This window comes from Melanostigma gelatinosum (assembly GCF_949748355.1).
Source record: "Melanostigma gelatinosum genome assembly, chromosome: 1".
Lineage (NCBI taxonomy): Eukaryota > Metazoa > Chordata > Actinopteri > Perciformes > Zoarcidae > Melanostigma > Melanostigma gelatinosum.
Window position 1 is genome coordinate 26,406,107 of NC_136634.1, and position 22,753 is coordinate 26,428,859.

Below are 22,753 nucleotides of genomic sequence, written 5' to 3' on the forward strand. Positions count from 1 at the left end.
CCTGGTTAAATAAAGGGGTTTTTTTCTTCTTCTTTTTTTTTCAAACGTATTCGGTTCGTCATGCGTAGCGAACCGTGAGCCTCGTACCGAACGGTTCAATACGAATACACGTATCGTTACACCCCTATATATATACATATATAGATAAATATATGTATGTGGATCAGATCCCGCTAGCAACACCTCACATCTCCGAAATCGTCGGAGCAGATTTTTTAATCGGCTGAATCTTGACAAACCGATCACAGATTTGGTGCTTAAACAACTAACTTCTCGCTTCAAAACATCCTAAAATTACTTTCTGTGACTTAACAACAGTAGTATTTCGAAAGTTTCAACTTCTAGTTGTGTGATTTCTCCTCCGCCATTGTTTCCTGTTGCTGGTGCAAAATGCATTCTGGGATATTTGGCTGTCCCAAGTACAGACAAGTCACCTCCGATGCATCCCCGGTAAAATGGGCGGAGCCACATCCGGGCATTAGGACCTTGCTTGGCTCGATGTGAACTTTGAATTGGAACAGTACTTGGGCTGAGTCTGATGACGTTTCACAAGTCTACGAGTTCACAAGTACAGAGAAGTACGCATGTTGAGAAAGGCACGATCACTTGTTGGAAATCCTCTTTATGGGTTGTTGCATCTCCTGTCCACCTGTTGTGATAGTTTTAATGTCGGCACACAGACAACATGCTATCTCATCACTTCGATTTTCTATCTCATAATTTCGACCATGGGGATATTTTTATTTTCACATCTAACTTTTAATTTTTGTAAAAGAAATTTTTTATTTTATTTTTTATAACTTAAATATCCTGTTGTAGTTTAGTCCTACCAACATTATTATTCGTATGTTTGACACCCCTGGTCTAAACACTTATGTCAAGGAGGTATTCATTGTTCTTTTCTTTTTATTAAATTGTAAAATGTGATATCCTGTTTTTCTTTGTCATTATGGGTATTTGGTGTGCATTGATTTAAGCATAAGGTTGCAACATAACACAGTGAGAAGAAAGGAAGGGTTCTGAATGCACTGTATAATTCACATTCACTAGAGCCTTCAGGGCTCCAGTTATTAAAGGGCAACGCTACCGTTTCACAGTTATTATCCTGACAGTTATTCAGCACATCCATCAACACCTCCACCCCCTCTATCAACCTTACACCACTGTCAGCCACCGAAACAGAAACACAGACAGAGACATAGACGGAGGTGGGCATTAGCAGACAGAGGGCATGGACTAAATAGGTCTATCTGCAGGCGGTCAAAGAGTGAGAAAGGATAAAAGGAAGAGAAAAGGAGAGGCGAGGTGGTTAGAGACAGAAAGTGATCTAAGGGCTTTAATTGCAGGATAGAGACAGGGATGGGGCTTTGATGAAGAGGGACAGGATACACTGTAAAAAAACATTACAGTCTTGCGACCAGCAACCATGTTCGAGCAAATACAAGACAAATGCCCTATCGCATGCACCTGTGGTAGATAAAACATAATGAGGTGCCCTCTAGGATATCTTTCCAGTGGGGAACACATCATGAAGTCCCCTCTAGGATGTCTTTCCAGTGGAGAAAACATGATGAAGTCCCCTCTAGGGTGCCCATATAGTGGAGAAAACATGATGAAGTCCCCTCTAGGGTACCCATCCAGTGGAGAAAACATGATGAAGTCCCCTCTAGGGTGCCCGTCCAGTGGAGAACACATGATGAAGTCCCCTCTAAGGTGCACTTCCAGTGGAGAACACATGATGAACTCCCCTCTAGGGTGCCCTTCCAGTGGAGAACACATCAAGTCCCCTCTAGGGTGCCCTTCCAGTGGAGAACACATGATGAAGTCCCCTCTAGGGTGCCCTTCCAGTGGAGAACACATGATGAAGTCCCCTCTAGGGTGCCTTTCCAGTGGAGAACACATGATGAAGTCCCCTCTAGGGTGCCTTTCCAGTGGAGAAAACATGATGAAGTCCCCTCTAGGGTGCCCTTCCAGTGGAGAACACATGAAGTCCCCTCTAGGGTGCCCTTCTAGTGGAGAACACATGATGAAGTCCCCTCTAGGGTGCCTTTCCAGTGGAGAACACATGATGAAGTCCCCTCTAAGGTGCCCTTCCAGTGGAGAACACATGATGAAGTCCCCCCTAGGGTGCCCTTCCAGTGGAGAACACATGATGAAGTCCCCTCTAAGGTGCCCTTCCAGTGGAAAACACATGATGAAGTCCCCTCTAGGGTATGTCAGGATCCAGGATCCCTGTCTGACCCAGTGTGTGTTTCCCCTGATCTCCTCTCCTCATGTGTCCTGTCATTCCCCTGTTTGTTGTGGTGTGCCATGTGCTCTGTTTGTCCTCTGCCTCCAGACACCTCCCATGGCCGCACCCTTGATTGTGCACAGCTGAGGACACTCCAGCCGATCACCTCCTGCAGCCTGACACACCAGACTCAGGGCCCACTAATGAGTCTCCTGTCACTACATAAGCTCTGGTCCTGCAGTCTGGGGTTGTCAGGTCGTACCGTCTTTCACCCGCTGAAACCCCGTGGCATCCTCTGCCCTCCTTGTGTTTGTGGATTACACTCCGCCGCTCTGCCCTCCTTGTGGTCTACGGATTACACTCCGCCGCTCTGCCCGCCTTGTGTTAAACAGACTACACTCGCCGTCAAGCTGCCAGGCCTCCGGTGTCGAGCCACGGGCCTCACACCGTCGATCTGCCACTCGGGTGTCGGACCACGGGCTCCACACCTGCACGCACAGTCTAAATAAAACCTGTTAATATTCACTTCTGTCTCCTGTGGTCTTGCGTTTGGGTCCTACCTGTGAACTCCCGTGACAGGGTGCCCTTCCAGTGGAGATGTAAATAAAATATATTCATTCAATGTTAAATAATATGCGCTATACTTGTAAGCTTATATTGCGGAGTTGTGAGGTCACTGTAAGTAGGTCAAAAAACTCCGAGCAGGGCATTCCATCGCCTGTTCGCATGATAGAAACAGATACAGTGGCCCTGAAAGAAACACTTGCTTAAACCACCAGATTAGGGCGGAAACTGCCATCTTAGAGTAGGAGAAGAGTTCTCTTTATATATTCACACAGAGAGTTCGACATAGCTTATAACTGCACCCTTTTTCGGCACCTTAAGTGTTAACAATATGCTGTTACATCAACATTTCACACACACTGATGTTCCAGAGAAGGCGGGATCCGGAAGTGAGCCAGTGTGGGTGAAGTTGCCCAGCGCTCCATCAGGCCATCTGAACGCTAGAAACAGATCCGCCTCCTACTTTGTATTCAACCAATAGGCTTCCATCCGAAGAACCTATTCACCGCTCGCGCACTCTGTCTAAGCGCCTTTTTAGCTTTTCATTCGCTCCTACAGAGTGAACCTTTTGCTAGGGTCCGTGCACGTTTAACTGCTGGACATAATACTTCTGTTACAAATAAACCTTATTGCTTGAATTGAGCTAAACGCCTCGATCTCAGTCTGTTCACTTGAGTTACATTCTCAACAGAGAACACATGAAGTCCCCTCTAGGGTGCCCTTCCAGTGGAGAACACATGATGAAGTCCCCTCTAAGGTGCCCTTCCAGTGGAGAACACATGATGAAGTCCCCTCTAGGGTGCCCTTAACAGGGATCAAGTTTCTGCAGAATTTGTATTTGTAACACTGTTGTTTGTAGTCCAATTCCATCATTTTCTGTTTTTCAGTTCAGTGTGTGACGGCCCAGGGCCATCAGGAAGATTGGAGGCAGCTGGCCAACGCCTTCGCCCTACAAGACCTGCCCCGTCCGGAAGAGGGGCGGGGTTCTTCCCCTGACACCTGGTGTGCTACACGGAGAGTCTGGCAGGAACAGTTACACTGTCTGGCATTCTGCGAGAATGCTCTCCTGTTTTGCATTTTGAAATGTCCTGACCTTTTTCTAATACAGGTGGTTTCTTTGTTTAGCACCGTGCCTGAGTTTTCGTAACATTTTGTTGTGGTTCAAGAGCCAGACCGTAACAAATTGGGGGCTTGTCCGATTCAGAAACTTAAGTGGTGACGTCAGGTCCGGGGATTCCTGTTTGTTTTTGCGCTCGTTGTGGAAACTCTCGTAGGGAGCGATGTGATGTTTTTCTCATATTCTGTGTTTATGGTTCATGCTATCGGCTTAATTTGGTCTGTCACGGGACAAAGGAAGGTAAGTTTTGACCTCTTTGTGGCACAAATGTTATATTGACTCCCCTGTAGGAACATCGCGTTTCCCATTTGCGATTCGTTTGCGGCTAAATGTAGTGTGGGGTGAAAGCGGTTGCGAGCAGTTGTCTCGGGAGCACATCCCATGTTGACCATGTAAACTTGATCCATGTTGGCATTGTTGCTAGCTTGCTGGTCACTTTGTCATACTACCGGGTTTTGGTGCATAAATAACCACCGTCAGTAGACCTTGAAGACTAGGGTTGAGTTTAGGTAGATCTGGATAGGCAGTTCGAGGGGATGCTCAATTTACTACGTTGCTCCTATACCTTCTTTGTGCACGGGTAAGGTCAATACTTTACGTTCTTTTAATTTCCGGGGTTTTGTTTTGTGCATTGGTCATTTGTGGGTCATGACGGGGGTGGATAACTTCATTGAAGCTCCGTCCGAGGCATTGTTAGATCAATGTACAAAGGATCAATTAATAAAGATAGCTGACTACTATAAAATAGACGTGGGGGCTAAAAGATTAAAAGAAAATGTTAACGCTATTTTGAGTGCCAATTTGTATGACATGGACATTTTTACACTTCCAAAGCCGTCACCTACGGCCATTAACATAACTGGGGCTGCTGTTGTTAAGGATTCGCTCCCTGACTTAACTTTAAACTTTGAACAACAGAAAGAAATGTTGGCGTTAAGAATGCAGCTGGAGAAAGACAGGGATTTGGAATTGGAAAGAGTATGACAGCAAGCAGAGTTAGAGAAAGCGTTGGCATTGGAACAAATGCGACAGCAAACGGAAAGGGTTAATTTGGACTTAGAAAGCGAGAGACTGAAGCTGATGGGGGAAGGTAAATTGGGTAATAATTCACAGAGTGAAGAGTCGGCCCGGCGTGATGATTCACTTGAGATTTTGAATAATTTGCATTTGGTGCCGAAGTTCAATGAGAGAGATATTGAGACTTTTTTTACGATGTTTGAACGTGCTGCCGACATGAGGGCCAAATGCGGACCGCACAATATTACTGTAGTGTGTATTGACGGGGCGTGCTCAGGAAGCCTTCTCTTCGTTGACTACAGCTGACAGTTGCGATTATGTAAGGGTTAAGGCTGCGGTTCTAAAGGCGTATGAATTGATCTCTGAAGCTTACCGTCAGCGGTTTAGAAGTTGGAAGAGAGGGGACAGGTCGCATCTGGAGTTTGCCCGTGATTTGGGGACTCAATTTACCCGTTTGTATTCTGCGTCGGATGTCAAAGATTTTGATGAGCTGTGTAACCTGATGGTGCTTGAACACTTTAAAAGCTCAGTCCCAGAGGGAATTGCTATGTATATCAGTGAGCAAAAGGTGAAGACTGCAGGTGAGGCTGCTGCGTTGGCTGATGATTATGTTCTAACCCACAGAAGTAGCGGCGGGGATCCACGCGCTTATGGCTTTGCTGGTAGGGAAAGTGGTCCTGCCAGGTATTTCTCTGGCCGTTCTGGTGGAAATTTTCATTCAGAACAGAGAGTTGACCGTGGTGACCGTACCTCTGACGACAGTTGTCATTTCTGCCATGAAGTAGGTGGAAAAGAGACTTTGCGCAAGTCTCAGAACAGGTATAATGGCGAGCACGTCAAACCAGCCGCTCTGGCTGCGTCAGTTTCCAAGTTGGTTATTTCGGACAATTTGACTGATCTGACATCTCTCACGGAAAAGCCCGATTTAACTCTGGTTGTGTTTCTGGTGGGTACTGACAGGAAGGTGCCGGTGACCATATTGCGTGACACTGGAGCATTTGATTCATTTATCTTGGCGTCTGCTCTGCCTTTTTCTGCGGAAACTGACACGGGTTCTTTCATACCGGTATTGGGGATGGGCATGTCTGTTTTTCAGGTGCCAATACATAAACTTGTGCTCCACTCTGACCTATTTGAGGGAGAAGTCGCAATGGAGGTGTGGCCCACTCTACCTGTCGAGGGGGTGACGCTGATTCTGGGCAACGACGTGGCTGGGGCACGTGTCTGGGCTGGTGATCCAGCTCAACCGGTACTTGTCCCAGTACCGCTGGGTAGTAAAGGCCCTGATGAGAATGAGAAGCGGTTTCCGGATGTATTCCAGGCTTGCGCAGTGACGCGCGCCATGACTGTGGCCGGTCACGAGGGGGAAGCAGAGGTGGAATTGGAGAATGTGAAAATAGATGACCCCCACAGAGGAGTATGTATTATCGCTGTCTAACACTCCATTGTCGGTCTCACAGAGTGAGTTGGCGAGCGAGCAAAAAGCTGATTCCACGCTGAGTGAGCTGTTCCAGTCTACTCTTCCAGTCAGGAAGACTCAGGCATGCGGATACTTCATTCAAAACAAGGTATTAGTTAGGAAATGGGTGCCACATGGCGAGGGTTTCATTGGAGATCCTGTTTACCAAATTGTAGTGCCCTTAAAATTCCGTGATTTGGTCTTGCGTGTCTCACATGATGAGTCAGGGCATATGGGCGTAGGAAAGACGTATGATCGCATTCTGAGACATTTTTTTTGGGCCCGGATTAAGAGAGTCGTGGCAACCTACATCAAGACCTACCATACCTGTCAGTTAACGGGTAAACCAAATCAAAAAATAAAAGTGGCTCCTCTGTATCCCATTCCGGCTATAAGCCAGCCATTTGAACACCTAATCGTGGATTGCGTGGGCCCTCTTCCTCCTGCCTGAGGTGAGATGTGAAGGACAGCTGACAGGTGATCGTCAGCGAGAGAGGATCTGAATCTGGATTTGTTAAACTTCCCCAGGGAGAATGTTTGTTCACATATGTATAGCTGGCAAAGCCTCAGAGGTCCGTGCCGCTCTGCATCAGTCAAGTGTTTCGTCTCGTACTGTAGAGATTCTAATTGTAATCCTTAAACACTGCGATCTGTTCACCACCAACTCAGCCCAGCTTTACCTTTGACTTCAGTAAATAAATACTTAGAAGTAGTTAACAGCTAATGCACATCTCTTGTATGCTCCGCCCACCAACACATTGCAGTGACACTGCTGCTCACACACATTCACCAACATACGTAAATTGAGAAAAAGAAACAGCAACAGTCACCTTCAAAATAAAAGCAATGCAAATATATTCCGTGCATGATGTACACTTATTTATGTTTTTTTCCTATTGACGTCCTGCGGGCCGGTCTGCGACATTGTCCAGGTCTGCTCTAGAATAACCTTCCAGTGGAGACACATGTAATGAAGCGCCCTCTAGGTTACACACTGCAGTTATCCTTTGACTCATTACAATGAGCTGCTGATGGAAGAGGAGCTGATTTATTTAAATAGATTCTACAGTTAGAAGTTAGGTTAGGGGGGTTAGAAAGTGATCTAAAGCACTCTAATTGTAGGTGGTGTGTTGGTGAAAGTGATTTTGTGTCCCTGCACGTCTCTGTCTCTGTCACATCAATATTCGACCAACCTCTCATTTAAAGCTGTCTACCCTCACCCCCTCCCCTCTCTGTGTGCCAGTAGAAACTCTCCTTCACTGTTCACCACTTTGGCTGATTCTGACGAAGCTGTCGGGAGAAAATAATTAGTGAACAATTCAGACAATACACCCCCCTCCTTCTTTTGTGCCAGGCCCTAACTTTCTCTGTTTCCTCTCTCCTCCCTGTGAGGAGGGCAGATATGGATGGATGGATGGATTAGAGGGGGTAATAGATGAGAGATGATCATCACTTGGTGCTTCTGTCAGCTGTGACCTTTGCAGGCTGAGTGACCAGAGAGAGAGCAGAGTCATTACCAGCCTTCATCCCTTTGTGTGTCTGTCGCCGCCCCGTTGAGAGGAGAGTAGCTCTGTCATTTAGGGCACCAGTTCCCAACCTGGGGATCAGGACCCCTAGGTGATCACACGATCATCTCTCAGGGTCATAGGATATAGTTTTACCTTACTAATTATTTGCTCCCCCCGATTCTCCTCTATTTTAGCTTTTTTGTTCGTTGTTGCTTTTGTCACTGGCACTATAAACAGCAGCATTACCTCCGGCTGCAGGCCGTCCCGTCCGACTCCATTTGGATGAAAGGATAACAATGTTGATGCTTTTAAGAAAGCCCAGGTGATAGTCTTAACTTCGCTGGGTCTGTTGTTGGATCACAAAGGAGAGAACAGTTTGCTTCTATGCCCGCTCGCTTCCCATTCAAGTCGACATTGATATACACATAGGCTGTGCTGTTGTGCTCATCTCAGACACACATGGTGTGTACACGCGGCCTCCATTGTGTACCTCTTTACTCCATCGCGGCGTGATCACCCGAGTGCTTTACTATCACTATTGATCACGGCCGCCATTTTTCTTTTGCTCTCGCTTCTTCCCCCTTATGAACACCCTCACACCCACGTCACACACACCCCCGTCACACACACCCACGTCACACACACCCCCGTCACACACACCCCCGTCACACACACACACACTCCCCTCACCACATGACCGTTTGTTGATGTTAGATAGGAGGCTTGTAATTGTACAGTAGTTATTGTTAGTTTTAGATATTGTTGGACTTGATCATTACTATTAGAATTTAATGAACTCTGTTATTCTTTAGAGCAGCTTTCTGTGATAACAGCTGGATATCGTGGCCTGTGCTCCAGTTCAACACCTTCACTGTTCACTCTGAATGTAGAATATACTTTGACTGTGAACACTAATTATGAGACTTCATTTATGGTTTGGTTATTGGTCCCTGACCTCAGGGTGGGGCCCCCTTGTTATTAACATTTGATATTAATACTTTTACGATTATCAATCATTTAGTTTTTATACTTGCTGATAATCAAACACACTCCTGCCAGATCCCGACACATTCTTAAGTCCTTTGATTGAAGGACGGCCCTGCTCTTCACTCAGCCAGTCGCCCGCTGAAGGCGCAGTAAGAGGAGCGGTATTCCACATAACCCACACACTGTCCCTTTAACCCAGACCAGTCTTTCATAAACCCAACCTAGTAGTGTTGTTGCCCAAGTAAACCTAAAAACTAAGTAAACTTGGAAGTCTATTTTGAAGAGACTGTATGCATGTAACGAGCGGAGAGCGGCACGTTGTCCCTGATGCTGGAGGGTTCCTGCAGCGCAGCGCTTGAAGCGAGAACAGTTTGCACTGTCTGTGTTGTGTCTGCTGTGTGGAGCGATGCTTTAGTGATCCTGAAACAATGGTGTGCATGTTGGGGATACGAGGTGATGTTAGAGAAACACTGATATAATTCTTCATATTATTAATGCTTCATCTTCAGGCAGCTGGAGAGGACTATTAACATATCAATCTTTTTTATCATTCTTTTCTTAAGGGGATGTATCACAGTTAAGAACAGCAAACAATGACTTAAATATGAGACGTTAACGCAGGTGAGTGGTGTGTGATTCTGGATCGTGTTTAGGGGGCTGGTGTGTAACTCGACCGTGTTTGCCTCCCTCTGTAGGTAAAGGGGGAGTTGAGGAAAAAGAAGTGGAAGATGTGTTTTGTAATTTGAAAAGAAAAATCCAATATGCTTTCAAAAGTCCGCCAAAATGTAGATGATTCAGCTGAATAATTCACCTCATGCTGCCTCAGCACAATGTATGATACCATGTTAAGATCTTTCACAATAAAAGATTTCATCTCATCTTCAGAGTGATTTGTAATCAAGACAAGAAGTGCAGTGAAAGAGACGCAGAGTAGATATGTATCCATATGTGCTCTGCCTGTTCTTTGGTGTTGGTAGCTGCTGGTTATCCGTGTGATGCGGTTGATGAGCATCAGGTATGCCGAGCGGCATGATGCCTATCAGGCAGGTCCAGACATGTAGCTAGGACCCCAGAGTGTACAGACGCCCCTCATCCTCACAGGTAGACCCTCCAGGGAACGGCCCATCACTCTGCCTCGGCATCACATTACCTCAGAACAAACCCCCACGCTGGTCCCCACTGGTCCTCCTGACAACCTCCATCCACACCGCTGGAAGTACTTCTGAGAGCCTGAGGACTGATGCTGATGGGTAGAGGAGTCTGTTGCACCAAACAAATTAAATTTGGGCCGTACAGCTAAGCAGTTACATTTAACTTTAGTTTAACTTTAAGCAGACATGCCCCACGTGTACATGACTGCACTGTAGTGAATGTGCCTGGACAGGCACACACATACAGAGGGTGACGCTCTTTACTTCATGTTATAGGTATGTGGAGAGAATGCACAGACTGATCGAGCCCCGCTCTGAATGACTGAGTCAGCGTGATTGGATTGACCATCATCTGGAGTCCTTGAGCCCAAACCTCTTACTCCCAGTAAGCTGGATGATGACCAGCTCTGTTCAAAGGTTAACTCTACAAACACACAGTTTATGTCAGAGGCACCAATAGAAAATATATATATTTCATTGATTTTGTATTCATCACAACCTAGTTTTATGCTTTTAAATGCATAAACATTACAAACTATACAATCATCTGATAAGATAAAACAATACATTTCAAATTCACTTTGGTAAACTGAGAGAAAAAGATGAAATTTAAATTGAACTGAAAGCATCGAATGAGTACTTAGCCAATGATTTGTAATATTTTATATTGCTGTGAAAACATCTATAAAATGGATTTATTCAAGTTTTTCTAGAGAAGACAACTGTTTACAAGATTACATCATGATAATGTTATGTTATAAACTTTCACCTTATACAAATCTTTACTGAACAGAGCTTGAACACATCTTAATGTAACTCAATGCAACCTCCTCACGTTAGCCGTTACCTCCGTTATTTAGCCCACTGGCTGCTAGCAGCTAGCTCTCCTACTGCTGATTTGTTGATCACTATGTGGCATCATTAGGAACAGGATGCACTAGAGTGTTTAAGCACAGGTGTGTAATAATAGTTTGCACATGTGCAGTAGCGATCGGGCAGGATGTACAGATTGGTTAGCCAGTGATGCGTGTTGTTTTTGTTCCTGTGTAGCAGAAAATGACGAGATACGTGACATAAGATCGTGCACAGACTCATCTGACATATCCACGATACCGATCCAGCATGACAGGCGATGAGATATTTCTGATTCTGTAACATTATCGGAACATCTCCTGCTCAAAGAATCAAGAGATGGATGAGTGTTCTCAGTGAGCTGTTTGATTGTTGCCTTGCTTCAGAACTGATGGAGATGATGAGAGAAGCCAACAGTACGCTCTGAAGGCTCGTGTTAATATTTGGTATTCAGGCTCGGCAGTGTCATAGGTGAAGGGTTCCAAACAGGTATTATCATTGGCATCCAAAGCTTTGAGTGTTTCCATGTAATGACCATGTGACGCACACACTGAGGGAACACGTGTCACAGCAGACAACCACTCCGCTGTGCTCTTCCTCCTCTGTCTCCTCCTCTTCATCGTCCTGCCGCCTCCTCTGTGTCTCCTCCCCCACCTCCTCTTCCGAGATGTTGAATCCTCCCCCACAGCGACAGCTGTACGTGTACACACGCTCATCTGAAACACACAGTGAGCGAAACAAGCAATGTACATGTTCGGGTGTCAACTTTGCCAGAATCTTTAACGCTGTGATGGTTTTCCAGAGAGCTTTGTCGAGGTGTGTGTGTGTGTGTACATGGTGGGTAGTTACCCTGTTCCCAAGTCATGTCCTCCAGATAGACTGTAGAATCCACTGGCCAATCCTGCTTCAGTTCCCGTGCTGGAGAAGCATGAATGCATCATTGTTATAGTAGTTGTAGACGGAAGACAAACACCATCACGTTACATTTGCTGTGAACAGTGTTGATATCGAAAGTCTGAAGGAGGCGGAACTGGAACAGAGAGTTGCATTACAGCGTTTATCCCAAAATATCATTATTTGATTCATGAAGCTAATTCGTGCTGTTATATATAAGCGTGACAGTTTCAACATTTGCTTCGTTTCCATCAACAGCGACCTGTTTTAGATAAAGGATGACAGTGAAGACTATCAATGTGTTTACATGTACTTGAAAAACTAAATTATTCAGACAAACCAGGCTACATGTGTAACCGTATATCCCTTAAATATTATTGTATTGTTGTTACTAACCCTTCTTGTGACCAACTTAGAAGTTAAAGCATTTCTAAAATTACTTCCGAGAGCGCTTCCGTGAGCGCTTCCGAGAGCGCTTCCGAGAGCGCATCTGCAAACACTTTTTGACGGACGTTTACCGTCGGCAGTCTGTTGTACTGAAGATGATGCTTCTTACACTTCAGTAACTCTGCAGACTTGACGGTGAACAAGCCATGCTATATATCAAAAACACATTCATCACAAGGTGCAAGTGGAGTAATTGACATAAAGACATGTTTTATACTTGGAGTTGTTCAGTATGAAAATAGTTAACAGTGTACAGCCCTTTTTAATTCATGTTACTGAGTGAGAAGACAGTAAGTTAAAGAAAGTAAACTGATTGTTTTAGCTGCTGCTTAAGGCAGACGTTACTCTTCAGCTCATTTTAAACCTCAAATGAAGCGGAGAGGGTTCCTATATGTTACATGAATCTTCACCTCATCTATCGATGGATCATTGTATTACACCTGCTGTATATACAGCACGCTTGTGGCACACAATATATTCACCATAAACAAAAATAAAATGACAACATGGACGACAGATTATCAAAGAGCCTAGCAAGCCAAACTACACAGTGAAATATTGATGCATTAATCTGTGTGTAATTTATTAATTCCAGTTACTCATTTATTAATGCATATATCAAACCACTAAAAGAACATCAGTGTTTATGATAGAAGTGTCTAATCTAAATATGCCCATAGCCTCCTACAGTGATAGCACAGTCGTTCATCTAGTCTGAGCTTCAGAAGGTTCTTTAGAAATGGATTTTACAATCATCTTAGCCTTGAGATGCATTTAGGAAACAAGGCCACGGTTGCTACAAAGCCCATCAATGTATGGATGGATGAACAGTGATGGAAGGACAGATAAATGGATGGATTGACTGAGATGAAAGAGGATAGGCAGGTGTACAGATGGATTTCACACACTCTTATTTTTACAGTTCACTCTTGAGGAAACAGTCATTATCAAGTTGTACAGTTTGACAGTGATAATGACTTAATGAACCCTGAATAATTAGTGCTAAACTTTGCTTGGGTTTTAATTAGTGTTACACGGTGTGAGGAATAACTCAAAGAAGAGTATTGTTAGCCGAGGATAATTTGCAGTCCTTGTCCCTGGTTAGGCCTGGAACGTTTCTGTATCACTTTTAATGCAACACAAGGATGAGCTGAATGTGTAATTCAATCTTCATCCACATCACACTGTGAAACAGCTTGTTTCAATGTATCTATAAAGGTGCGTTCACACCGGACGCGTCGATTTTTTTAACGTGCGTCGAGATTACATACAAAGTCTATGCACAGACGCGATGAGACTGGCCCGCCGCGATTTTGTGATGGCGCGGCCAGACATGACGCGTTTGGCATTCCGACGTTTGAGGGTGTTAGATCCTGGGGTACTTCTGGCCCGATACGGGGCTACTTACTGACTCAGCTCTCTATTAAAAGATTGTCGAGCTGGTGTTCTTGCGAGGGAACTCGCCTGGCTCTTCTAACTGCCGTTACTCCCGACGTCTACCCTGCTTCCTCCGGTCTGAGTGCACTCGGTCGAGGGGCCACCCTGACCCCGGGCGCTCCTACCAGTCGCATCGGTTATGGCAGCTTCCCTCTTCTGGATCCGTGCTCTTGGTAAATGCCAGGTTAGGTTTTAACGGCTACGATTACTTCTAAAACCGTAAGGGATTGTTAAGTGGATTCGGTCTCGAGGATAACCTTACAGAACTCAGTTGTTAGACATGCAATAGATTTAACTTTTTACTGCCACGAGGAACTTTTACTACTTAAGCAAATAAATGCACTTGAGAAATTTACTTTAAATGCAGATTAGATATTTATTGCAGGTTATATTTAGTTAGTTAGCAATGGTTAAGCTACAGCTCACATAAAATGTTGATTTAAATGTAATACATAAATGTTGAAACTACACTTGATTCGTTACTTTAATTTTCTTCTTAGATTATACTCATTGGTTTATAGATGCAGAGACGGCTCGGTTGGAGCTGGATTTCCAAAGGTGCGATAAAAAGGTTCTTTTGGAGTTGTTAGGAGCGAAGGTCTGGCCAGACCCTCGGTCCTCCTGCTCCCGCAGCGGAGTCCGTTCAACAGTCCTCAAGGCCCAGTACAAAGTCTTTCTAGGGCTGCTGTGTTCCTCCGTTGTTCAGTTGTTAAAGTCGAGCAGTGGGGAGAGGTAAATCTCCGTCTTTCCATCTTTGTCCACGAACAGCGGTCTTCTTTTCGTGAACAGAGACGAAGTCCTCGAATACTTGAGTTGCAATCGTCCGTATCTTCTTCTCAGAGCGTCTGGACGGCTCGTGTAGAAATCCCAGCCTGCGTATCGCAAGCATCTCCTTTTATCCTTGATTTGGGCTGTCTGTTCCCCCCCTCCTATTCTGAACACATGATCTTCATCCCACCCTTATGTGTGTGTGCTTATGTATGGAAAGTACCGGAGTTCTCCTCTTGCTTCTATGAGTCATCTCTTGCAACAGACTTTGCTGCCGCGTGTCTGTTTTTCCAACCTACGCCCAAAACATCTGTTCCTGACTCACTTGTTTCTGGAAGGTTCCATATTTCCCCAAAACTTCTTTCATACACACACTTTTCACATCTCAACTCTGTTGCACAGATCATTATTATAATCACAGTTACAATTGTTAATCACTTTACTTAGTACACATTTGCTTATAAAATGATTATTGATCTCATCCTTCATCATTATTGTGCTTTGTGTCTTTTCTTCCACAACACGTACAAAGCAGCAATTGTCCTTATTCCTTTCATGGTTGACAGCGGAAAGAAATGGCGGCCAGGTGAACGGCTTCCAGTCGATAAACCACGGCCCCTCTCCTGCGCAGCGCGATTTTGCGGCGTTTGGTGTGAACACGACCGCCGGCGCGTTGGACACGATTTTGCAGCGTGTCAAAAAATCGACGCGTTTGGTGTGAACGCAGCATAAGAGGTTGTTTTCCCCTTACATTACGACCAGGGCAGCAGAGATCAAAGCCCTGGTATGTACAGCCACAGCACTAACCCAACCAGCACTCGTTCCCTGTATGTCTGTATTCATGCCAACTGCCTGGATGAATAAATGAACGTACAGCAAAACGACTTCCATCAGCATGTCAGGAAACCGGACAAAGACCAGCCTCCCGTGGATCACGACATGTGTCACACGTTATAACACCGGCGGCAGTGAGTCTAGTGAGAGGTGTCCTGCATGTTCCAGGACACTCGTTATTGAAACGCTCTATGCAACTCAAAACTGTTTGAATTTGTTGCCTGTCCATTGGTTTTTAAGAAAAAACAAATATTGGTTCCTGACTGGACAGAGGAGAGTGTAGGGATGCAGCAGATACACCAGAACTCATGCAGTGGAACCCGTGTTGGCCACAACATCTACAGTCATTCAGTCACGGCAAGTTACCGTCCAAAGAAATGATACCGATGAGTAATACATCTGACATATTGTTCTGTTGTCAGGGAACTAAACGAGTATGAAACAGGGATTCATCGGGGCTTTCCCAAAAATATTCACGCATTGAGATTTCTGATAAATAATCATTAGTGATGTGGATGTAATGACTCGTGGGTGAAGGCACATAATAGAACAGTGTGGGAAGTGATGCAGCCTTAAAAAACAAGAAGAAGATGAATCTTATAACACATTAGAAAATCAAAATATATATTTTCACATCACTATATGGATAAAGTAGCGATACATCGTCCAGCACTAGTATGGATCATGAAGGGGAGGGAGGGAGTCCGCTGCCGGTGTCGTTGGGCAGAATGTGAACACACGGCTCTGGAGGCTGTGAGTGAGCACTGACATGAGCAGCTTCAATGCCCAGTAACCCATTAACCTATGACATCACAAACAATAAGAACAACTCAAGTTTGTCTTGGAAACTAAACAATGAGCATGTGAGTGACAAAGGTAGACCAAGTGAAATGTGAGGTCCTACCTCTCCTCTGCAGGTCATACTGTCGTCTGGTGCTCGGGTCACTGAGGGTCCTCCAGGCTGCATCAGCTTCTAGAAACCTCGTCACTCCAGACTCTGCTTCTGAAGAACTCCCCCCTCTGAGACGGTCTGGGTGGTACTGTGAGGCACACAGGGACCGAATATGAAGACACATTATCTTCAGCAATACTCGACCATCTATTTCAAAACCGACGTCCTCCCCCATCTCCTACCATGTAGCGGGTCCAGAGGATCACTTGTGTGTCTTTAACATATTAGGGTTCAGCTCAATATTTAGTACTAAGAATCAACAGAGAAATCCTGTGTTTCTGTTTGGACTTGGTTCAGACTTTGACCATTGTGTCATGGACGGTATGACAGACAAACAGTGTGTTGCTTCAGCCCGACAGACTCAGAGCAGTGTGTTTACCTGTAAGACCAGCTGCTGGTACCTGTGTCTGAGCTGCTGGACGGAGTCTGAGGGGCTGGCTCCCAGGACAGCGTACAGGTCCGTCTCCACTGCTTCACACATCCCTGCTGGGACACACCGCTGACATTACACTGACGCATCATGAACACTAACCTCTACTGGCAGAGACAATGCTTTTCCACTGGCCTTCGTATAGAAGCACCAGAGGATTCATTGTTGCCTCCAATGCATATCTGTAACTTTCTAAGCGTATTTAAAACCTGCTGGATCAGTAGGACAGGTACGCAGCTGCAAGGCCACTAAACACAACCAAGCACTCCTTAAAGCCCACCACGTGTGTGAGGGTCAGAGCTGCAGATGGATCACCAGTGGGCGGTCTGTCTGTCTGTAGGTGTGTATATGACTGTCCTTTGCAACTTTTGGGAACAAATCATCCAATCAACTTCACAACTAGCAGGTGCAAGCAGTCATACAGTTCTCTACAATACTGCAAGCAGCACTTGTGGAGGCCAACAACCTGCCCGTCAGTGCTACAAAGTGCTCTGACAAACACCTCGTTGAAATGTCTGTTAATTGGCTGAAGTTAGTGTACGCTGTGTAGTTATGCGAGAGATCATAACTACTGAATCAGAATCGGTCTTAAAACGCAACATCAATTAGTGAATGGAAACAAAAATGACCAGCAAGCACTTTGATCAGCGCTAATATTCTTCTTCATTGTGGAAGAAAAACATGTAGAAATGATATAGTTATTGCTTCTCACATGTGAATATTAATAAGTTGAATTCTTTGTGTTTCGGATTGTTGATCAGACATTTGAAGACACCAGCTCTTGCTCTGGGGTACTGTGAGGGCATCTTTCACCATGCTCTGACTGTGATATGATATTATGATGATATTATGATGTTATTAGCTGCTCTGTTATAGATATAGGTTGTGTATACAGTACATAAACGGTTTAACTAAGAAGTGGAAACACGTCCTCAAGCTAAAGTCGTTATTGTGGGCTCTTAACAACACTGATTATGATTAAACTAAGTTATACGTTTCTTCCAGCAGCTCAGTAATGTGCTAATGTCAAGAGCTAGAGGCAATGCAGTGTTATTACCGTGTTATTACCGTACACGCGCATACACGTTACAGACTGTAGAGTGTGGCGTTACACTAACGGTACTAAACTAGGAGTATGTCTGTGTCTTCCCACGTACTGTCTCACTGTCTACCGAGTGTTGTGGAGCAGGGCAGTGCTCGGTAGCTCTTCACAGCATGTCGCTACATGAACCGCTGTTCTCCGAGATAAACACAAGTTTAAAGAAGCCGGAAGTCTGCTCGTTTCTCTCATTAAACACGCATTTCATCTTCTATCTGTTTGTGTTCTGTGTGCAAAGCACTGCGCATACCTTAAAAACAAGGCTGTCACCTGAGAGACGGCATGTTAATGTCCCACGATGTTATGTGTCCCCCTGAAAACAAGGCTGGTTGTGTTTTGGTCCGCTGGCTGCCTGACTTCCGCTGGAGACAACGACGAGTTCCGGTCCTTTTTCTTTTTAATTTTTTCTAGAATAAAAGCGCTACAACTCAGCGCGAGACGGGAGAAAGCGACACAATACGAATATACATTCAGTTCAATGTATATCTTAACATGTTATTGTGGACACATAAACCATCGGATCATTACTGTAACCTTTGAAATAGTTACTGTTGGATAGAACTATCTACAATTCTAAATGTGCACTAAGAGGTATTGTATCGAAGATGAAAAGAAGTTTCATGGACATAAGGATATCAATATGTGAACGTATGGATATTTATTTGTATACATATGCCCTATACGTGTTTTTTAGATCTATTACTGCTGCTGATTGCGTATAAACTCCGCTGTTACGGGATCGTCTATCATAAGATCATTGTTCTTCCTCATCTGGTAAACTGTTTCAATAAAAAATATTACCAAGTTGACAAATCCCCTGAAGTCGTGAAATGTCAGGAGGACAACATAACTCTCCGCCTGCTGTTTGAGCCACAGTGGGATGATGATGTGACAGAAACATTGCAATGTCGTCATCGTGATGCGTCTCCTGGTTTCAGATAGGAAGGCAAGGCAAGTTTATTTGTATAGCACATTTCAACAACAAGGTAATTCAAAGTGATTCACATAAAACCATTAAAAGCATCAAAACATAAGGCAAAAGAAAAGGAGATTTAAAAACAATTAAGAACATTCATTAAAACATTAAAAAACAGTGCAAGAAATAAAATGCAGGAGTAAAATGCAGAAATGCAGGAAATTGATTAATATATGAATTGAATGTGGTTCAATTAAAGGCAGCAGCAAACAGAAAAGTCTTCAATCTTGATTTAAATGAGCTGAGGGTCTCAGCAGACCTGCAGCTTTCTGGGACTTTGTTCCAGATATGTGGAGCAGAAAAACTGAACGCTGCTTCTCCATGTTTAGTTCTGACTCTGGGAACAGAAAGTAGACCGGTCCCAGACGACCTGAGGGGTCGGGATGGTTCATAAGGTAGCAGCAGATCAGAGATGTATTTTGGCCCTAAACCATTCAGTGCTTTAGAAACAAACAGCAGGATTTTAAAGTCAATTCTTTGTTGGACAGGAAGCCAGTGCAAAGACCTCAGAACTGGAGTGATGTGGTCCACCCTCCTGGTCTTAGTGAGGACTCGAGCTGCAGCGTTCTGAATCAGCTGCAGCTTTCTGACGGACTTGTTACAGAGACCTGTAAACACACCGTTACAGTAGTCCAGTCTGCTGAAGATAAATGCGTGGACAAGTTTTACACATCCTGTTGAGACATAAGTCCTCTAATCCTTGATATATTCTCCAGGTGATAGGAGGCTGATTTTGTAATTGTCTTGATATGGCTGTTCAGGTTGAGATCTGAATCCATAACTACACCTAGATTTCTGGCTTGGCTTGTGGGTTTTAACATCAGTGATTGAAGCTGAGCGGTGATTTTCAATGAAAACCAACTTAGTTCCTAACATTGATGTACTGACCTAGTGGTCCAGGCAGTTGTTGTGGAATATTTCTATGAATAGTCGGGAGAAGAGTGTAAAATGTTTCTCATCAATGTCAAATGAAACAGAGTCTGGATGAACGATCAAAGTTGTAATAGTCAATTTATTTGCTTGCAAGCAAAGAGAACACAGTCTCACAGATACATCACCGTCATCTGTAAGAGGTGCTCTGACGACACAGTTAAATGCATGGACATTTATACCCAACCAGCATGCTGTTATTTCGGTTCGCAAACAAGAATAAACAAAAGAAGACAGAAGATAATAAAAGATGTCAAGGCAGATGTTTTCCTTTGAAGCAGTGTCCTGTCTTCCCCTGAAGGCACTTTAAGGCCTGTTTACAAATCCCTTTGTTATCAGTTTGCCCCACAATATTCATGGTGACACCCAGTCAGATGCGTCCTTTGATGTCACTGTGACCTGGTTAAAGAGTTAAGTCACAGTATGCAGAGACGGAATAAGCCTGTTTTACCATCACACATCATAAATACCTAAAGAGGGTCATGCCCTTCAGCTGATGCCCATCAAGGGAAATACCGCAATCATGACCCCTGTGGGTGTCCCCGTCTTTGAAGACAGAAACAATGCACAAGATTAACAATTCACAAGATAACAGATCACAAGACACCTGGATCCGAAATTTACTAGAATCATTTAGAAGACACAAGGTTTAGTGCCTGCTCTTCTAAAACTTACATTCTTTAACCTGAAAGCAGTAGACTGACATATTTTCCCATAACACAGTAACCACCACTGGGAATGCTAAATGGACTTGTACTTGTATAGTGCCACTCAAAATGCTTTCACACTACATGTCATTTCACATTCACACAGTGATGGCAGGAGCTACTATACAAGGACTAACTGACATTCACGCCACCTTCGCACAGCTTACGGGGGCAAGTGGGGTGAAGTGTCTTTCCAAAGGACACCTCGGCATGGACTGAGCTGTGGGTCAAACCTCCGATATTCTGATCAAAGGACAGATCGCTCTACCTCTGGGCCCTATGTAGTCCAGAACATAGAACAAAAGATGGTAATGTGATTTGAATACATATTTTTAAATGATCGTTATGAAAGCCAAGATCATAGTGTTGAATTCCACTGGCAGACGAAACAGCAGCAGGAAAGAGCAGCACGAGACCACATGCCCCAGCATGCGATCTGTTAATTGAAATGGGAACGGAGGAGATGAGGTGACACAATGACACCTTTACGATCTGACTTCCTGTCTGTCACTCATTGATGGCTCTTTAACGAGACCGGGGGGGGAGGGGGAGCAGAGACGCTCAGTGACTGGCATTGTTGTGCAGTTAATTATTTCTTCATTTTGGGCGAATTAAGGGTCAATTAGTCAAGTGACAAAATATTCACCATCAAAATGGGGGTCTGTAGTTACATTACAATCATTTAGCAGACGCTTTTATCCAAAGCGACTTACAATTCAGAGTCTATCACATTTTGGGGTTAAGTGTCTTGCTCAAGGACACATCGACATGCGACTAGCAGAGCCGGAGTTTGAACCCCGACCCTCTGGTTGAAAGACGGCCCTGCTACCACTTTATTAAAAGTACAGCACTGTACAGCCTCTGTCCTGCAATAAAGCCGCTCTCTGTGAAGCTTTGCTGGCGGTTTGGTACACACTGAGAATGACAGATGTTTTTTAATGCTTTGTCCTCCCCATACACGGTTTATGAGCCATTATAATAATAATAACTTTATTTTCACTAGCTTAGGCCCCCACCTCGGCCGGAGCGAGCCTTCGTCGGTTGTTTGGAGTGTTGAGGAATGGTTGGTGGAGATTTGGCCTGATGCGGTTTGGGAGAGGCTTAGCTGAGGATCCACTGCGTCTCCCGGGCCTTGCAGAACCCCCAAAATAAGCCTGTGCGCTGGTCGGCAAGATCGAGTGAGGATTTGTGGGTCTAAAGACGGCGTTGGATATGACCGAACCGATGTTGGACGGGTGTCTGCAGGAGGGCTGAACTCCTGGAATGGGAAACGAGAAAGCCATGGCATTGCGGTGGCCCAGTGAGCTGCATCGAGGACGCGCCCTTAGCGGACGGGTGTCGCAGCGTCATTTGATGATTGGGTAAACGACTGCTAGGTTGTCAGGAGTTTAAGGGATGGACTGCTGGGCCATCCGCAGCCCCACGTGATGGCTGTGGCTACTATTGGTCCGATTTCATAGCATGAGGGGAAACAACTTGGCATCTGCTTGCAAGATCCGAGGCTGGTCTCCGGCAAGCGTCTTGGAAAACCCCCCAAAAGACGGCAGAGGGAGCGACATCGTTGTTGGCCAATTGTGTGGGTCCATCGCTGGAAGCTTTTTCTCTTCTCTCTTTCTTCTTCTTCCTCCTTTCATTTCTCTCTTTCTTTCTCTTTCTTCTCTACTTGCTGTCTTTTCTTTCTTCCTCTCTCTTCTTTCTCTTCCTTTCTCTCTTTTCTCTTTCTCCTCTCTTCCTTCTTTCCTCTCTTCTTTTCCTCTCTCTCTGCGGTTCGTTGTTGCTTGCTGCAGTTCGTTGTTGCTTGCTGCGTTCAGTGGTTGCATTGTTGCGTTCAGTGGTTGCGTTGTTGCTCTTAGAGAGGGGGACAGCTTAGAGAGGGGGACAGAGGCAAGAAGACCTGGCAACCCGGTGCCAGGAATCTGCCTAGTGGGAAGAGTATGCGTAGTAGGAAAAGTGGGATAAGGGAGGGGGACGGAGGAGAGGGAACCTGGCAACCCGGTGCCGACAGCTTAGAGGGGGGGGGGGGGACAGCTTACAAAGGGGGACAGAGGAAAGAAGACCTAGCAACCCGGTGCCGACAGCTTAGAGGGGGGGGACAGCTTAGAAAGGGGGACAGAGGAAAGAAGACTTTATATCTCATAATTTCGACCATGGGGATATTTTTATTTTCACATCTAACTTTTACACATCTTTTTTTTTTTGCTGGTGGATTCGCGGGCCACATAAAAGGCCGTAGTTTGCCCATGCCTGGTGTAGGGGAACGGTGAAGGGACAGACTGGTGAATCCAGCCAAAAGGTGGGATGGAATGCTGTTGAAATGGAAGGGAGGAAGATAGAGTCGGCGTCTCTTGCCGCTTTGGAGAGTTGAGTTTGCCTGAGGTGGTGGAGGGGGATGAG

The 22,753-nt window shown here is 45.0% G+C and overlaps 1 protein-coding gene across 2 annotated transcripts; it reads right to left on the reverse strand.

The window, feature by feature from the left end:
- Window positions 1–10,713: 10,713 nt before the first annotated feature.
- dnajc24 (DnaJ (Hsp40) homolog, subfamily C, member 24) lies at window positions 10,714–18,083 on the reverse strand. Of its 2 annotated transcripts, none has more exons than XM_079265384.1 (5): window positions 17,997–18,083; window positions 16,597–16,700; window positions 16,170–16,305; window positions 11,735–11,803; window positions 10,714–11,601 (listed from the first exon to the last, which is right to left on the reverse strand). In XM_079265384.1, exons 2-5 carry the CDS (start codon window positions 16,696–16,698, stop codon window positions 11,381–11,383), a joined length of 528 nt encoding a protein of 175 aa, XP_079121510.1. In that variant the 5' UTR covers window positions 16,699–16,700; window positions 17,997–18,083; the 3' UTR covers window positions 10,714–11,380. The 2 variants fall into 2 exon arrangements, with proteins under 2 accessions (XP_079121510.1, XP_079121511.1); XM_079265385.1 differs by having other exon boundaries at window positions 18,017–18,062.
- Between the last annotated feature and the right edge of the window lie 4,670 nt (window positions 18,084–22,753).

Excerpts from the sequence above, each read along its gene's own strand:
- dnajc24 (XM_079265384.1), bottom strand. The coding sequence starts at position 16,698 with ATGTGTGAAGCAGTGGAGACGGACCTGTACGCTGTCCTGGGAGCCAGC. Across the intron at positions 16,306-16,596 it reads ACCAGCAGCTGGTCTTACAG|TACCACCCAGACCGTCTCAG; the intron begins GTAAACACACTG and ends TGTGCCTCACAG. Across the intron at positions 11,804-16,169 it reads GTATGACCTGCAGAGGAGAG|CACGGGAACTGAAGCAGGAT; the intron begins GTAGGACCTCAC and ends ATGCTTCTCCAG.